General features: G+C 47.3%; 1 protein-coding gene across 2 annotated transcripts in view; it reads right to left on the bottom strand.

Moving 5' to 3' along the window:
* The window catches only part of Atf7ip (activating transcription factor 7 interacting protein), a 57984-nt gene that overhangs the window by 23033 nt on the left and 20109 nt on the right, over nucleotides 1–14842 (bottom strand). The window contains exons 1-2 of one of the 2 annotated variants that reach the window (XM_013025116.1): nucleotides 5547–5608; nucleotides 918–2824 (exon numbers count right to left, since the gene is read on the bottom strand). In XM_013025116.1, coding sequence (XP_012880570.1) covers nucleotides 918–2817 — 1900 coding nt within the window. In that variant the 5' untranslated portion in view covers nucleotides 2818–2824; nucleotides 5547–5608. Of the gene's footprint in view, nucleotides 1–917; nucleotides 2825–5546; nucleotides 5609–14842 lie in introns of those variants that run through there. The other variant, XM_013025115.1, reaches the window with a different exon arrangement.

Here is a 14842-nt window from a genome sequence, read left to right as displayed (position 1 = left end):
CAATTCAAATTTTTCTTTTTTCCTCTCTCTGTGAGAATTAAAAACTGGAGCCAGGTGCTGGTAGCTCACAACTAAAATCCTAGCTACTCAGGAGGCTGAGATCTGATCACAGTTCAGAGCCAACCTGGGCAGGAAAGTCCGCAAGACTCATCCACAATTAACCATTTAGAAAAAGCCGTAAGTGGGGCTGGGAAGGTGGCTCAGTGGTAGAGCGCTTGCCTTGCATGTCTGAGGCCCTGGGTTCGATTCCACAGCACATTAAGCAAAAAGAAAAAAGCCGGAAGCAGCGCTGTGGCTCAAGTGGTAGAGCGCTAGCCTTGAGCTGAAGAGCTGAGGGACAGCGCCTAGGCCCCATGGCTGGACCCAAAAAAAAAAATTAAAGAAAAAGCCGTAAGTGGTGCTGTGGCTCAAGTGGTAGAGCACTGGCTTTGAGCACACAGAAGCTCAGGGACAGGGCCCAGGCCCTGAGTTCAAGCCCCAGGACTGGCAAACAAAAGACAATGAAAAATAAAAGATGGGAGGTGGGTATTTACCAAATCATGAAGTCTATCGATCTTTTGCAGAAGAGTCTGCAGGCAAGCTAAAAGCACCCGGGACTTTATGAAAGAAGGGGGTGAGGGCGAGACGAGGGGGAAAGCCGGGCTCCAAGAGCTGCGGGGGATGGAGGGAACAGGTAAGAAGGCTTCAAGCTTTCACCTTCCAACTATGGTAGTGGACTTTTAAAAGCAAGTCCATTCAAAGCACCTTTGATTGGTAAGATTCATTAAGATTATGAGGTTATGCTTGGAGCTGGTGAATAAATGAGTATGCTTGCAGATTTGGCTAGGTGATCACTAAGTGAAACCTCCATCCTTCCCTCCCCCCCTCCCTCCCGTCACCAACAAAAGGAACAAAAGGAACCCCAAGGCTGAGCTCACCTGGGGAGCACGCGGGGAGCTGGGGCATGGCCTCGGACTCGTCCTTCTCACACGAGATGTCCTCCTCATCCGAGAGGACCAGGAAGGCTTCCTTCGGCAAACTCTCATTGCTCTCTTGCTTCGAAGGTGAGCCAAAAGAGCCTTCCATTTTCTCTTCCAGATCTAGACTTGCCTCTTCCATTGGAAGGAGGGAACTCTTGGAGAAGCAAGTGAGCTCGTCTTCGGAAGGTGCCAGTTTTTCCAAAATGGGAATGATCTCGTCTGTCTCCATGGAGTCCGTGTGTTCTAAACTCTCCTCGCCGCTGTCTCTGGCGGCGGTCTCGTCCCTGGCGGCCTGGAGGAGGCGGGCGGCACTCTCCTCCTCGTCCTCATCCTTGTCCGCTCCGTCCATCTGCACGCTGCTGGAGATGGCCTCGTCCCCCTCGTCCCCCTCAGCGGCGGCGGCAGGGTCTTCACTGGCTTTCTGCTCGTTTTCGGGAGGTAGATCTGAACACGCCGTCGCACCGTCTGTTTCTCGCCCTTCCTTCGGACTGGCAGCACTGGTCTCGGCGCTGCTCTCTTCCTCGAGGGCATCCCCGCGCGGGCTCCGGTCAGCGCTGCCACCGTCCTCGCTGCTCACCAGGGACGCACCGTCTCTACTGCTGCTCTGCTCCGGATGGTCAGTTTCAGGCACTGGCTCACCACCGGATCCGGAAGTAGGTTTCAAGGCGGGCTCAGGGGTTGACTCGCCAGTCAGTGCCCCAGCGGCAGGTTCACCAGAGGCTGGCTGGGCCGGAGCCAGCTTGGAGGAGGCCGGGTCATCCGAGTCCCGTGCGCTGCAGCCAGGATCACCGGCGGGGAGGTCATCACCGGAAGACAGGCCAGCAGCGGGCAGGCCCCCGGGAGCAGCGGCACCGGTGGCACCAGGGGCTGCTTCGGCAGAGGCCTCTTCAGCAGAAACCGGCTTGTCCGAAAAAAGCTCACTAGCAGTGGAGTCGCCAGCGGCGAGGTCACCGGTGGCGGCTTCTTCACAAGTAGGGTCACGGGGTGTGGTGTGGTCCACAGATGCGGGGCTGTGGGGTGGGGCACCGGCACAGGGGACATCACCAGGATTGGAATCAACACCTTCAGAATGACCAGGGGCCACAACTCCAGAGGCGGCCTTTCCAGTGGCCGGCTCACTGGAGGCCAGCTCAGTAGAGGCCGGCTCATTAGAGGCCGGCTCATTAGAGGCCAGCTCACTGGAGGCCAACTCACTGGAGGCCGGCTCACTGGAGGCCGGCTCACTGGAGGCCGGCTCACTGGAGGCCAGCTCACTGGAGGCCAGCTCACTGGAGGCCGGCTCACTGGAGGCCGGATCACCGGAGGCCTGATCACCGGAGGCCTGATCACCGGAGGCCTGATCATCAGAGGCCTGATCATCAGAGGCCAGATCACTAGAAGCCTGATCACCAGAGGCCGGCTCACTAGAGGCCGGCTCACCAGAGGCCGGCTCACTAGAGGCCGGCTCGCCAGAGGCCGGCTCGCCAGAGGCCGGCCCAGGGTTCAGCTCAGGAGCTGCCTCTGAAGTGACACAGTCGGAAGATAAAGGCTCACCATTTGCGGTGTCACCCTGCTTAGTTTTTACTTTCACAGTGAGGCTGCCGGGCGCTTCCTCCCACTCTGTCTTACTGTCTTCAGGGTCAAAGCAAACCCCATCAATGCCGTTCATGTCCTCATCTTCTTTCATGTAGTCTGCGCCTTCCAGCGGGGAGCACGGGTCCAGGTCTCCGTTCTCGTGGTTGCCGTTGACGAGCTTGGCATCAGTCTTCAACAACTCGCCCCTCACCCTGTATACCGCCTCCAGCTGGTGCCGGTCGCTCACTCTCATTGTTTTCCGAGCCTTGAAGATTTTTTTCTGAGGTTCTTCTATACAATCCATCTCGAAACTTTAAAAAAAGGAGATAAAGAGCTTGATAACGGAAATAAGTCACGTAATTCATTAGGCTTTCTAAACACTGATCCGGAAGGAGACACCGACAGTAGATATCCTGTCCAAATAGAAGACAAATGGTCATTTTGAAATAATGACATAAAGAACTTGCTGCGTGCAAATTTTCCTATTTGCCTGGTTTATATAACTCCGAAGTGATAAAGGCTATTCTGGTCCATACCAGAAGATCAATAACCAGGAAGAAACCAGGGGAGAAAAAAGGAACAATTTTCATTTTCAATATGGAATTTAGAGACTAACAGAGATATAGGAGCTTTAAAAAGCAGATAAAGAGCTGGGTGTCATTGGCTCACACCTGTTATCCCAGCTACTCAAGAGGCTGACACCTTAGGATCGTGGCTCAAAGCCAGCCTGGGCAGGAAAGTTCATGAGACTCTTATCTCCATTAACCACCAAAAAGCCAGAAGTAGAGTCGTGGTTCAAGTGGTAGAGTGCTAGCCTGGTGACATGGCCCAAACCCTGAATTCAAGCCCCAGGACTTGAAAACAAATAAAAGCAAACCAGAAGAAAATTCAAAAGTCTAGGGTTGTGGTTCAAGTGGTAGAGCACCTCTCCAAATGGAGGAAGCAGAGCAGAGAGGAGGGAGAGGGTAGAGAGAGGAGAGGAGGAGGGCGAGGGTAGAGAGAAAGAGAAGAGAGGACAAGAAAAGAGACAGGGAGGGGGTGGAGAGAAGAGGGAAAACACTCGGAAGTCCTATCTGATGAAGAGACTCGTACCTCAAATGTATTAAAAGCAGTTACAACGCAGTAACCTTGAACCAAGGAAACTATCTTCAATGCGGGCAAAGCATGCCAGCAGCCTTCATTACAGCTAGGCCAACATGCCAACAGTCCCTAAGCAGCCGGCATGGGGAGATGCCCCTCGGTGCCCACTCCCCGTGTGCTGGGCAGCTTGAGTGGAGAACGCAAGGCTGCTCAGGTGAACCTGGCCCATGGGAAATCAATGTGTATAACCACTCTGTTCTCGACTATATCACGTAAACGTCCGCACACCCACATACACCCATTTACACATCCATACACGCACTTTTGTGTGACCAGATGTGGTGAGGCACACCCGTACTGGGAAGGCAGGGAGTAAGAGACCCAGAGTTTGAGGCCAGCCTTGTCAAAAGTTAGAGGGATCCTCATCTCAACCAATAATCTGGGCATAGTGGTGCTATGTCTGTAACCCCAGCTATGCAAAAGATCAAGAAGGGAAAAGATCACCAGGGAAAAACCAAGACACTATCTGAAAAAGTCAACTAGGGCTGGGGGCATGGGTGAGATGGTAGGGCACCTGATTAGCAAGCGCCAGGCCCTGAGCTCCAATCCTAGCAACACCAGGGAGAAATGAAAATGCTTTCTATAACTTTTAGTGGCTTACAAACAAGAAGTCTAGACAGCCACAGTTTCTAATTCCTTTCTCCTAGGTACTTACTTAGTGACATTTTAAGCTACCTAACGCTTCAGGTTTTAGTTGTCTTAAAAAGGAAACAAGTGAGGCCTATTTAATACTAATCAATTTACATTGCACACGGAGAGTGCAGTGAGCACTCCATGTTACCACCATAATCTCTAAGTCCATCAGTGTGTTTTTAGGCACAGAGTTGAGAGTTTGAGACACTTAAATGAATTACATATTCGTTACTTATCAACAATTTTGCTATTTCATATGAGAATCAGATAATCCAACAAGTAAAATGTTCAAGTTTAGTACTAAATTACCCCCTGGCCCGAGTAATGTTTACTGTGGTAATGGGGTCAGTAGCAACCTGGGCACACTTGGCAAAAAGAGCAAGTACCACCCACGCCCACAAGGGAGCACACGTCCCCCGCCGCCTCTGGTTCTCAGTAGAATGAAAAACAGACAAAGCAACCAGGAAATGGCGTGAGTGTGAGCAGGCAGTGTACTTGCTCAGCCACATCTGTGCAAACCAATCAGCAGCCTGCTCTGGAAATCTCCTTTGCCCACTGAGGAAAAGAGTCACAGGCAAACAAGTTCCCACGGCTATTGTACCAGAAAATTCTGAGGATCATCTGGATCTCAGACGCCACTCCTAAGTCTCTTCTGCAAAATAAAGGCTGACTCTGGGAGCTGCAGTACAGAGCCACGGGATGACACTCATTCCCACAGGAAAGAAGTGTGTATGACAGTGGGAAATGTCTGCCGTGTCTACAAGCAACTACCATGTCACCAACCACAGACTGGTGTACTTGGTACCTGTAAACATCTCTCTGTAACTTGTAAAAGGATTTTTATTTTCACATTCTTGGGAAGTAATTTTTGGGAAAAGCCCAGGGAGCCCCCTAAGTGACCCCTCTATCTCCTGGCTGTCTTCCTTCTTTCTCATAGACCCTCCTAGGACACAACAAAGAGAAGCTGTTTTGTCTCGGCCTACAATGGTCAGCTCAGACAGCTGAGGAATCTAAGTGGCTGTGGCGGGCAGCTCACACACCCAGTCAGCCAATCAGTGGCCGGCACTCTGAATCCTGCCCAGCAACAGGCCAGGGACGGGAAGGTCAGACCCAGTGTGACAGAAGTAATCTAGAACGTAGTCTGCATGCGTGCGCATGCGTGAGGTGTGTGCTGAGCACACAGCAGACACACACTACGTGCACATCTCTTAAATATTTAATACATGTGCATGTTTCTAGAGATACAAACTCACTCCTTACCTGAGAAACGAGTCCAGCGTGGACAGTCCATGAAAGCATGCTTTGCTACATCAATGAGTCTGCAAAATTATAAAGTTGCATAGGACGTGTGTAGATACGAAGATATGTGGGTGCACGCACGCACCCACGCATGCACGCGCACACACACACACACACACACACACACACATACGTCTATTTGTCTATATGTGTATATCCTTACAGATGTTCACAGAACCTTAGATCCAAACAAATGAGCATTATTTTTCCTACCCTCCACCCCTGTTGTTAGGAATCCCCAGCTCCAACCTTCAGCAGTCCTGGCCACGCATAGTGCGCACGGCCCGGCCCTGGAGGCCCTCGCATGCCTGGATTTCCACCACAGCTCCTTGCTGCCCCCACATCAGGGCAGGGGGGACACGGGCACCCCACTCCATGCAACACACTCCTTGTCCCGTTTTGTAAGTGCCCTAATTATAAAAACAGTATCGCAGCCGCCCTCCCGCTTGCCCCGTGTCAGGTGTTCGGGGCTAAGAACAGACGCCAGAAGGGAGCCATCTGCAGCCACTCTTAGTTCAGTCTCCCACAAGAGAGAGCTGCTTCCTCCAGTGCTCAGCCTGGTGAGAACTGAAGCTGGCCACTGATTGGCCCAAAGCACAGCTGCATGAGTACCAATCAGAAAAGGGCTTCACTAACCTTACCCAGCAACAAGGGAAGCTGATGAGGGCCAGCGCTGCCCAGGCTCGGAGGTGTGAGAATGAAGGTGAGTCCCGCAGGGAGGCCGTGGGCGCGCCCGCCCCGGCTCTGCTGGAGCCAGGCGCCTCCAGCCTTAGCTCTGTTCTGCTTTGGTAGGCCAGGGCCTGCGCTGCCTTCAGTAAATGCCAAGGTTATTGGGTCAAAGCGCACAACACGACACCAATTCACCGTCGCGAGTGCCTGATCAAACACACTTGACACAAAACCTGCACAAACAGAGGACGCGCAGCCAAACCGAGGGCAACGCAGTGCGGCCTTCCGCAGGGCTCGCCCCACGCTGCTCCCACACTGCGTGTAGAAAGGACTTTTATGCAAATATGGGTCTTCCAATGATGCCCCTCGACGGCACTGGACGAGCCGGGCTGGTAGCGGCTCCCTCGTGCCCACTTCCATGGGCCTGGGTGAGGAACAAGCGTCCCTCAGCCCCGCCTCAGAACACAGCTCTTTCTGGATCTTTATGTACCCCACGTCTTAGCACAGGGGTGCACCTGGTACCTCCCGGTGGAAGGAGAGTCAGTGTGTCACACAGTCAATACAACCATCCGCTTACTGCCAACGAAGGGCAACCCCACAATGCAATGCTTCACACACCTGGACCTAAGATGCGCAAACTCAGACTACGTATCTCCTTACTCTCGTGTAAAAACCTGCTATTTCTCTAAAGCTTGAGTAAGCCACAATAACTATTTCTGTTTCAAATCCCACAAAAGCTTTACCATTTGTTCCTAGTTCTTGTTTCTAGATGTTTCTGGAACATTCCTTACTTGCTCACTGTCTTCAATTCTACACTGCAGTGCTTCTCCCGTTGGCACACAAGATTGCCCTCAGCTGTCCTGGGACCTTTATTTATTTTTATTTATTTGTTTTTGTCAGTTGTGGGGCTTGAGCTCAGGGCCTGGGTGCTATCCTTGAGCTTCTGCGCTCAAGGCTGGCCCTCTGCCAACCGAGCCACAGTTGCAGTTTTCTGGTGGTTCACTGGAAATGAGAATCGCATGGCCTTTCTTACCCAGGCTGGTTTCAAACCATGATCCTCAGATTTCAGCCTCCTGAGAAGTTAGGATGACAGGCGTGAGCCATCGGCATCCAGCAATCTTTTTTTCTTCTTTAAGATGGAGAAGTCTGTTTCCTATTGACTGACATCTTGCCACATCTATAAATATTCGCACTGCTCGTCATCTGCATCCCGGTATTAGCTTGAGTATGAAGATGTGGAACAGAGAATCTTCAGCCAAAGACGTTTTGCGTATCTAACAAGGAAATGGTGTTTTCTTTCTTTAGCAGCAGCAGCAGCAGCTCCTGAAGCGAGCGGGAGCAGTCCCGCTCCCGAGATTCTGGTTCCATGAAAACCATGGCTCACTGCAGCCCTCGGTGCTGGGGTGGACGCCCCTCAGAAACCCCTTCTCTAAGCTTCTATTCCATGAATGCAGATCCACGGGGGAGGCAGGAGGGAGCCCACGCCCGCACGCCAGCACTCACATACCCTGGAGATCACACGAGCTCAGCCAGCCCGAGCAAGGAAATACTCATCAAACCACAGCACCTTACGAGGTAGCGAGGTGTGCCCCCCTTACCAAAGTCCACAGCCAGTCATGCCCTGGAGCTGCCGCGCAGTTACTCCCTTAGCATGCCTTTATCAAGGCCACACATTTACTGCCTCAGGCATTAAGAAATTACTTCACTAAATATATTTGTCACATTTTTCTTGAGTGGATCATTAAAGAGTATACATGAGGCCTGGACTTAATCCCCGGAAAAAGAAAAAAGGAAAAAAAAAAACAACAATGTAACACTGTCAATTCTTTTCAAATTGAGCTACAGATTCCAAGCAATCCAAATCCCAGCTGTCTACTTTGGAGAAACTGACAAGCTAACTGTAAAAGTCCTACCAGAAGAAACTGACAATAACTAAAACTAAGCATAGAGGACTCACACTGCCTATTTTCAAAACTGTCTATACAAAGCTATAATAATCCAAACAATATGGCAATACTAGCACAAAGATCAGTATTTAGGTCAATGGAAGAGAAACAAGCCTTCAGAGTACAGCCAATTGATGAAAGTCAGCGGACCGCGCCAAGGGAAAGAAAGGCCCATATGATCAACAAAAGCCGCTGGGCCAACCAGACATGAGAAACACAAGGAAGCTGCAGGTAATAATATGCTCAGGAAAAACAAGAACCTAACACTGGAAGGGAAGAGAAGGGGGGGAGAAGGAGGAGGGGATGGAGGAGAGGGAAAAAGTGTTTGTGTGTGTGTGTGTGGGGGGGGGAATCCTCAGTTTGTGAAGTGTGCAGTTTCCATTTAACTTACCAAATTCAGTACCCAAAATTACCAAAAACATGTCGTGTGTGGGGTCAGGCTAAAACCTGCCCATCAACGCTCACGATGGCCCCAAACCGAAAACAAGTCCAATGCTTGCCACATCGCATATCCAAGCAGTGGAGTATCACTCAGCCATGAAAAGGAACCAAGTACTGCTGCCTGTTCCAATCAGACAGACGACGGAAGGACTCCTTCCTTCCTTCCTTCCCTCCCTCCCTCCCGGCTCACCCTGAACCATTCCACCTACAGAGCAGGCCGGGACGGGCAGAGAAGACCGACCCAGAAGCAGATTGGGGAAGAGCCAGGAGCAGCTCCCAAAGGGCACAGGAATGGAGAAGGACCGTGGCGATGTCTACACAGCTCTGTGGATGCAACAGAAACCACGGGATTGTACACTGAAGGGGTAAGTGCCATGATCCGTGCGTGGCATTTCAGAAAATAGCACAGCTGCTCTGCATGTTCCCCACCTGCTCTTCCCCAAGCCTCTTCTCGCGGGTCAGTCGCTCGGGACTCCCGGGTGGCTGTGCTCGTGGGAGAGGCGGCACGCGCCCGGGCCGTACTCACCTAGACAGACCAGCCACGCGTCACTCCCCTCCGAAGTGGGACGCAATCCAGTGTGCTTATAGCTTAGGAAACAGAGAGAAGCCTGAAACACCGACACGAAAGAGCAGAGCCACAGAGGAGATGAGAGCGACGCCGTCCTCAGCGCGTGGAAACACCCGTGAATCGGCCATCTTCTACCAAAGAAGCAGGAAGTCCTACGCGAGACACACGTCCTCCGATGAACTAGCAATGGAAGAGCCTGAATACTTACATGTAAGTGATGCTGCTAAGTGTGTCTTTACATGAGGTCTGTTTCTCGAACTTTCTGGAGTTGCATATAGCTCGGGCCCGCCTTAGCCATGACTCCCTGATCCATTAAGCGTCCAGTCACCGTTCACTGCATCGGACAGCACCGTCAGAGGTGACAACTATAAATGCACTCTAATACCCAGGGGGATAGATCATTTCATGAGACACTTGGACCCACCTTTTCATGTATCCAGTATAGGATTTATGTATTTTATGAGTCAATGATTTCATGTCAGAAAGCACCTTAAATATGCTGGCATTCTAATGAGCTAATGAGGTGGTGTCACAAAGGACAAAAACAGCAGTATCCTGACATTATCATCATGTACTAGAGAGTCTCGGCATATAGTAGATACTAGTTAAAAAGGAACCAGTAGGAACGTACAAAGCACGTATAAACAACTCCTGAAGTGCAAAAGTTATTCTTTTAGAAAGCAAAGGCAGTGATCTAGAACATTTTAATAGACATATAAGCTAACGTGCTGGTATGTTTTCATATAAAAATAACGTCATTAACGTAACCTAGTAGTATAATATTCTATGCCCAGCCAGGCCTTGCCTAACAGAAGCACTGCCTAGCACCATTCGAACTAATGAACTCTAACACTGAGAGACGTTTGTCAGCCATCTAAAGCTTGCCTAGTGTGACTTCCTATTTCAAACTTAAAACACCCCCTTTAAAAGCTATCTACAATGGTTTATTACCACACCCTGAAGAAAGCCATCTTTAAAATAATACACATACCCCAAAGGGAGCCCTGGCAGCCATCTTATCAGTTCTTTCACACAAACAGAAACTGAAATACAATTTGCATAGTCACTGTGGTTGGCTGCTGGCAGCAGAGCCACGTGGCCAATCAGGAAGCCCACGTCGGTAACCATAAGAGGAGAAATTTGAAGTCTGCCTGGCAACAGCCTAAAAATAGACACTGTATGACTGACTGTATGCGTCCTAGACCAGGTGTGAACACACAGGAACAAGGAACAGCTAACACACTTTGTCTTCTTGGGGGAAATGTGCCTCTCATATTTTATCTTCTCAAATAGTAATTTGATCTCTTTTCTTCTTAAGTGCTCACTGAAGAAAAACCAATGAAAAGCTAAACGAATGGGCCACTTCTAAGTAACAATGGCATTATCTATTTTACTTCACACGTATGTGCACGCATGTGTGCATAAACAAAATCTACATGTAAGGGTTGTATTTTTCAAGCAAATAATGAAACACATGGATCACAGTTCTAATAAATTCAAAGCACTTTCAAAACCCCAGGATCTCAACAACTAACTGCATTTTTCTAGTACGTTTTTCTGCAACTACTTCACAATCTTAAAAAAAAAAATTGACATGTTTTAAAACCACAAAAGTTGGGCTGGGAAGATGGCTCAGGGGTGGAGTGCTTGCCTTGCATGCATGAGGCCCTGGGTTCGATTCCTCAGCACCACATAAGAAGAAAAAGCTGGAAGTGGCGCTGTGGCTCCAGTGGTAGAGTGCTAGCCTTGAGCTGAAGAGCTCAGGGACAGCGCCCAGGCCCAGAGTTCAGGCTCCACGACCGACCAAAAAAAACACAAAAGTTAAACACCTTGTTAGAGCTGACCTCTAGATAATAGAGGAATTTGCCTCTTTTCTTTCAGTTCTGGGGTTTGTGATACTTGATCTATACCTCCAGTCTTGCTTTTGCAATTTTTCTTCCCAGACCAACCTCTAACTTTGATCCTCCTACTGTCAGCCTCCTGAGTAGGATTGTAAGCCTAAACCACCAGCACCTCATTCTCCTTTATTCTTAAACAGAAACTTCTCCCAGCACACAGTAGTGTTGTGTTTTATACACAACAGGAATTCGATAACTATTTTCCCAGTCAAGTTCAAATAATACCAGTGAGGAAAATGCATTACCTTACTGCAGGAGTCAAGTCATAATTAAACATTAAACAACACTTCTATTTCTGGCTTTTGATTAGGCTTGAAGTGCAGAAACATGAAAACTGACAGAACTTAAAATTTCTCCTTCTGTTTTCCAGGATGTATTTCACCATTCTGGCTATAACTCAATGGTTAGCCCACTAACAAGGGTTCAAGGAAAGATGATGTATAGGGAAGGGAAGGAGGGGAGGGAGGGGAGGGGAGGGGAGGAAAGGCGAATGCTCTACACACTTACTATTTTTCTGTTTTCCTTTCCCCTCCTGGAAGCTGAGGATAAAGCCAAAGCCTCACAACAAATGCCAGGCAAGTCTATCCGTTTCTTATCAAACCTTCTATCAATGCATTTTGATGAAATGGAAAATTAAGCTTCAAATGTTTTCTTTGGTCAATGTTCTCTAAAATGAAAATGAGTTCATATACCTGATATTACTTTCAAAAAGCTAAATGCCTGTATCTTAAATTAGTATACAAGGAATTACTTCCATTTCAAATCAAGCTCAGAAGCCCAGGCCTTCAATCCACAGGAGTACAAGCTAGTTTTACATAATAAAAGGTCAATTCAAGGACGGGGAAAATTAAGTGAGGAACTGATTTACTAATAAATGTTCTTTTCATTTCAGAACAATGGCTAGATTTTGAAATAAAGTTTCCCTATGCTTTTACAAACACAACACTCGGCCTGGGAGCATGGCTCAAGTGGTAGAAGACCAGCAGTGAGCCAAAGAAAGATCAAGTAAGTTTTAGCCTCAGAACCAATACAAAAATATAAAACAAAAACCACACATTTTAAATAATAATTTGTGAAACCTAACATACCATTTTGTATTTTTTAATGTTACATTTACATGTAATATATATCCAGTCTCTAGTTCTATCTGTAGCTTTAAAACACCCTGCCTAAGAGTTAGAAGGTTCTAAATTCAAACCTCACTACTAAGAAATAAGTAGCAAATAAATACCTAAATTTGGACAACATAGTCTGTAATATGAAGTTATTGCACATAGAATTTTTGTGCATATACATGCATGCCCAACAAATGTTGGAGCAGTTCTCTAGTTTGCATGAATTACCATTTCTTCATTACAGAGGACTTGATCCCAGTAATCACCACCAGGCTTTCAAATGTATAATTACAGATAAAACTTTTATGAATCCTGACTTCTTGATAAGGAAATACTCTCAATACTTTTCAGCCAGATTTCTGAAAACTGCATTAAAAAAATTCAAATGAGAGGGGGGGAAAAAAGTGTGCCTTTCCTTCCAATCTCAATTTCAATGCACTTCTGCTCATAATCCTATTTATAATTCAGTTATAGCCCACAAGACTTCACAAGTAGTTGCTAAGCAACAGCAGCATGCTCAGCTCAGGCCTACTGGAAAGCTGGCTTTCGGCCACATGAGAATATTTAACTGAACCTAGAGCCTCCAGAATGGGGGGAGGGGTGACAGGAAAAGAGGAAGGAACAAGGAGGAGGGCGGGGAAGGAGAAGGGAAGGAGGGAGGAGGGGAAAGGGAAAAGAGGAAAAGGAGGAGAGAGAAAGGAAGAGGGGGGAGGGGAAGGAGGAGAGAGAAAGGAAGAGGGGGGAGGGGAAGGAGGAGAGAGAAAGGAAGAGGGGGAGGGGAAGGAGAAGAGAGAAAGGAAGAGGGGGAGGGGAAGGAGCGGAAGGAAGGAGGAGGGGAAGAAGGGGGAAGGAGAGAGGATGGAGGAGGGAGGGGAGGGGAACGGAGGGGAGAGGAAGGGGCGGAACAGGAAGAGATGAGAAGAGCAAGGCAGTAGGGAAGATACCTACTGAAGTTGGCATTACATGCAGTCTTCCAGAGTTCTCATCTTTTCCATGATAACAGATTCTAAAGCTACTCTCCGCCAGATCACTACTGGATACAGCACGCAGGCGCAGATGCAGGCCTGGCGGTAGACAGGACAGCCAGGAACAGTGAGTGCGTTCAAGGCCAGGCGTGACACTAAGCCACATCTCCCTCGCATCCCCATCCCGTGACTCCTCAATATCTGGGTAACGCCTGAAAGAGGACATCATTTTTATACCCTACACGGTACTCGTTCTTAGTTTTAGATATCTAAGGAAGTGCAAGCATATCACAAGGGAATTTACTAAAAGCCCAGAAGGGCTTACAAAAGATAGCTGTCATTTCGCTACAGAAATCGAAAGGCACTCAAGGTTTCCATGTCTGTTCACTAATAAAAGTGGCTAATTAAGATGAGTTTGAAGAAGGGGGGAGCAAATAGAAACAAAAAAAATTTTCAGGGCTGAAAAATGTACAGATTTTCCAATAACTAAGGCCCAATGAATATCAAAACAATAAATTAAAACAAAATTAAATCTCTTGATACCTAAGACCTATTGTCGTAAGATTTCAGAGAGCAATATATAAGAACATATTAATGACGTCAAGCTTTCTTATCATGAAGAAATAAGAATTAAATGAAATCAGACTTATGCTAGAGGAAACAATGGTCCATGCTCAGGGGAAGTTATTTTTACCCTGGAATTCTATTGCCAGTCAAACTAGCAATCTATAAGAATAGACAAAGACACTACTTCTAAGCAAAGGCTTAGAATAACACACGAAAACTGTATTACAGGTACAAAATAACAAAAGCCTCTATGAGGAAAATCAGATGTGGCAATCAGCAATGTCCTAAAAAAAAAAAAAATTAAACCCATAGGCAGGCTAAAATAACTGAGGATTCATCACCTTTAAAATATTCTGAACCAAAATAAAATCTCAGAATATTACAACATGGGAACTAGCATTTAGGGTTACAGAAATAAGGAAATAAGGGTAAAATCAACCAGGGATAAAAAAAATTACTTCCATTTCAAAATGGTAAAAAGAAGACCAAAAAAATCCATCAGGTATTATAAAAAAAAAAGATATTCCTTATAACAAAGCATCACAGAAGAACTGCAAATTAGGAAGGAAAAAATTACATGCTAAACATAAATACTACTAAAGAAAATGGTAAGTATACATATGAAGCCGACAGACAACATACTGTAAGAGGACTCCAAGTGCAACTCAAGTAATGCAGCCCAAAAAGAAGTATGTTTCATTGTTAACAAAGCACAAACCACTAGAAATAGGTATGTAACAATATTCCTAAAGAGCATTACTTCAAATCACATACAAAGCCATCCAGGTCTCAAAATACTCAGGCAGAAATTACAATCTGTGGAGATACACACACACTGCTTTCTAAAGAGACAAATACAAAAAAAAAAAAAAGAAATCTTCTTGATTCAAATATTCAAGTATATTAAAGGTTATCAATGAGAACAGCTGTAAATTTGCATAAACTTGAACACCTTAAGATGGCTGCCAAGAATAATACTCTATAGTTAGAAGGGGTATTGAGGTATTTCTTGAATACTGTCTTTGTCTAAACATCCCCCTGTAGATTAAAGGAGAGGATGACGGTGCTAAAGAATGTTCTGGAACCAT

The sequence above is a fragment of the Dipodomys ordii genome, unplaced genomic scaffold, assembly GCF_000151885.1.
Source record: "Dipodomys ordii isolate 6190 unplaced genomic scaffold, Dord_2.0 Scaffold81, whole genome shotgun sequence".
NCBI lineage: Eukaryota > Metazoa > Chordata > Mammalia > Rodentia > Heteromyidae > Dipodomys > Dipodomys ordii.
This window is presented reverse-complemented; position numbering and strand designations above follow the sequence as displayed.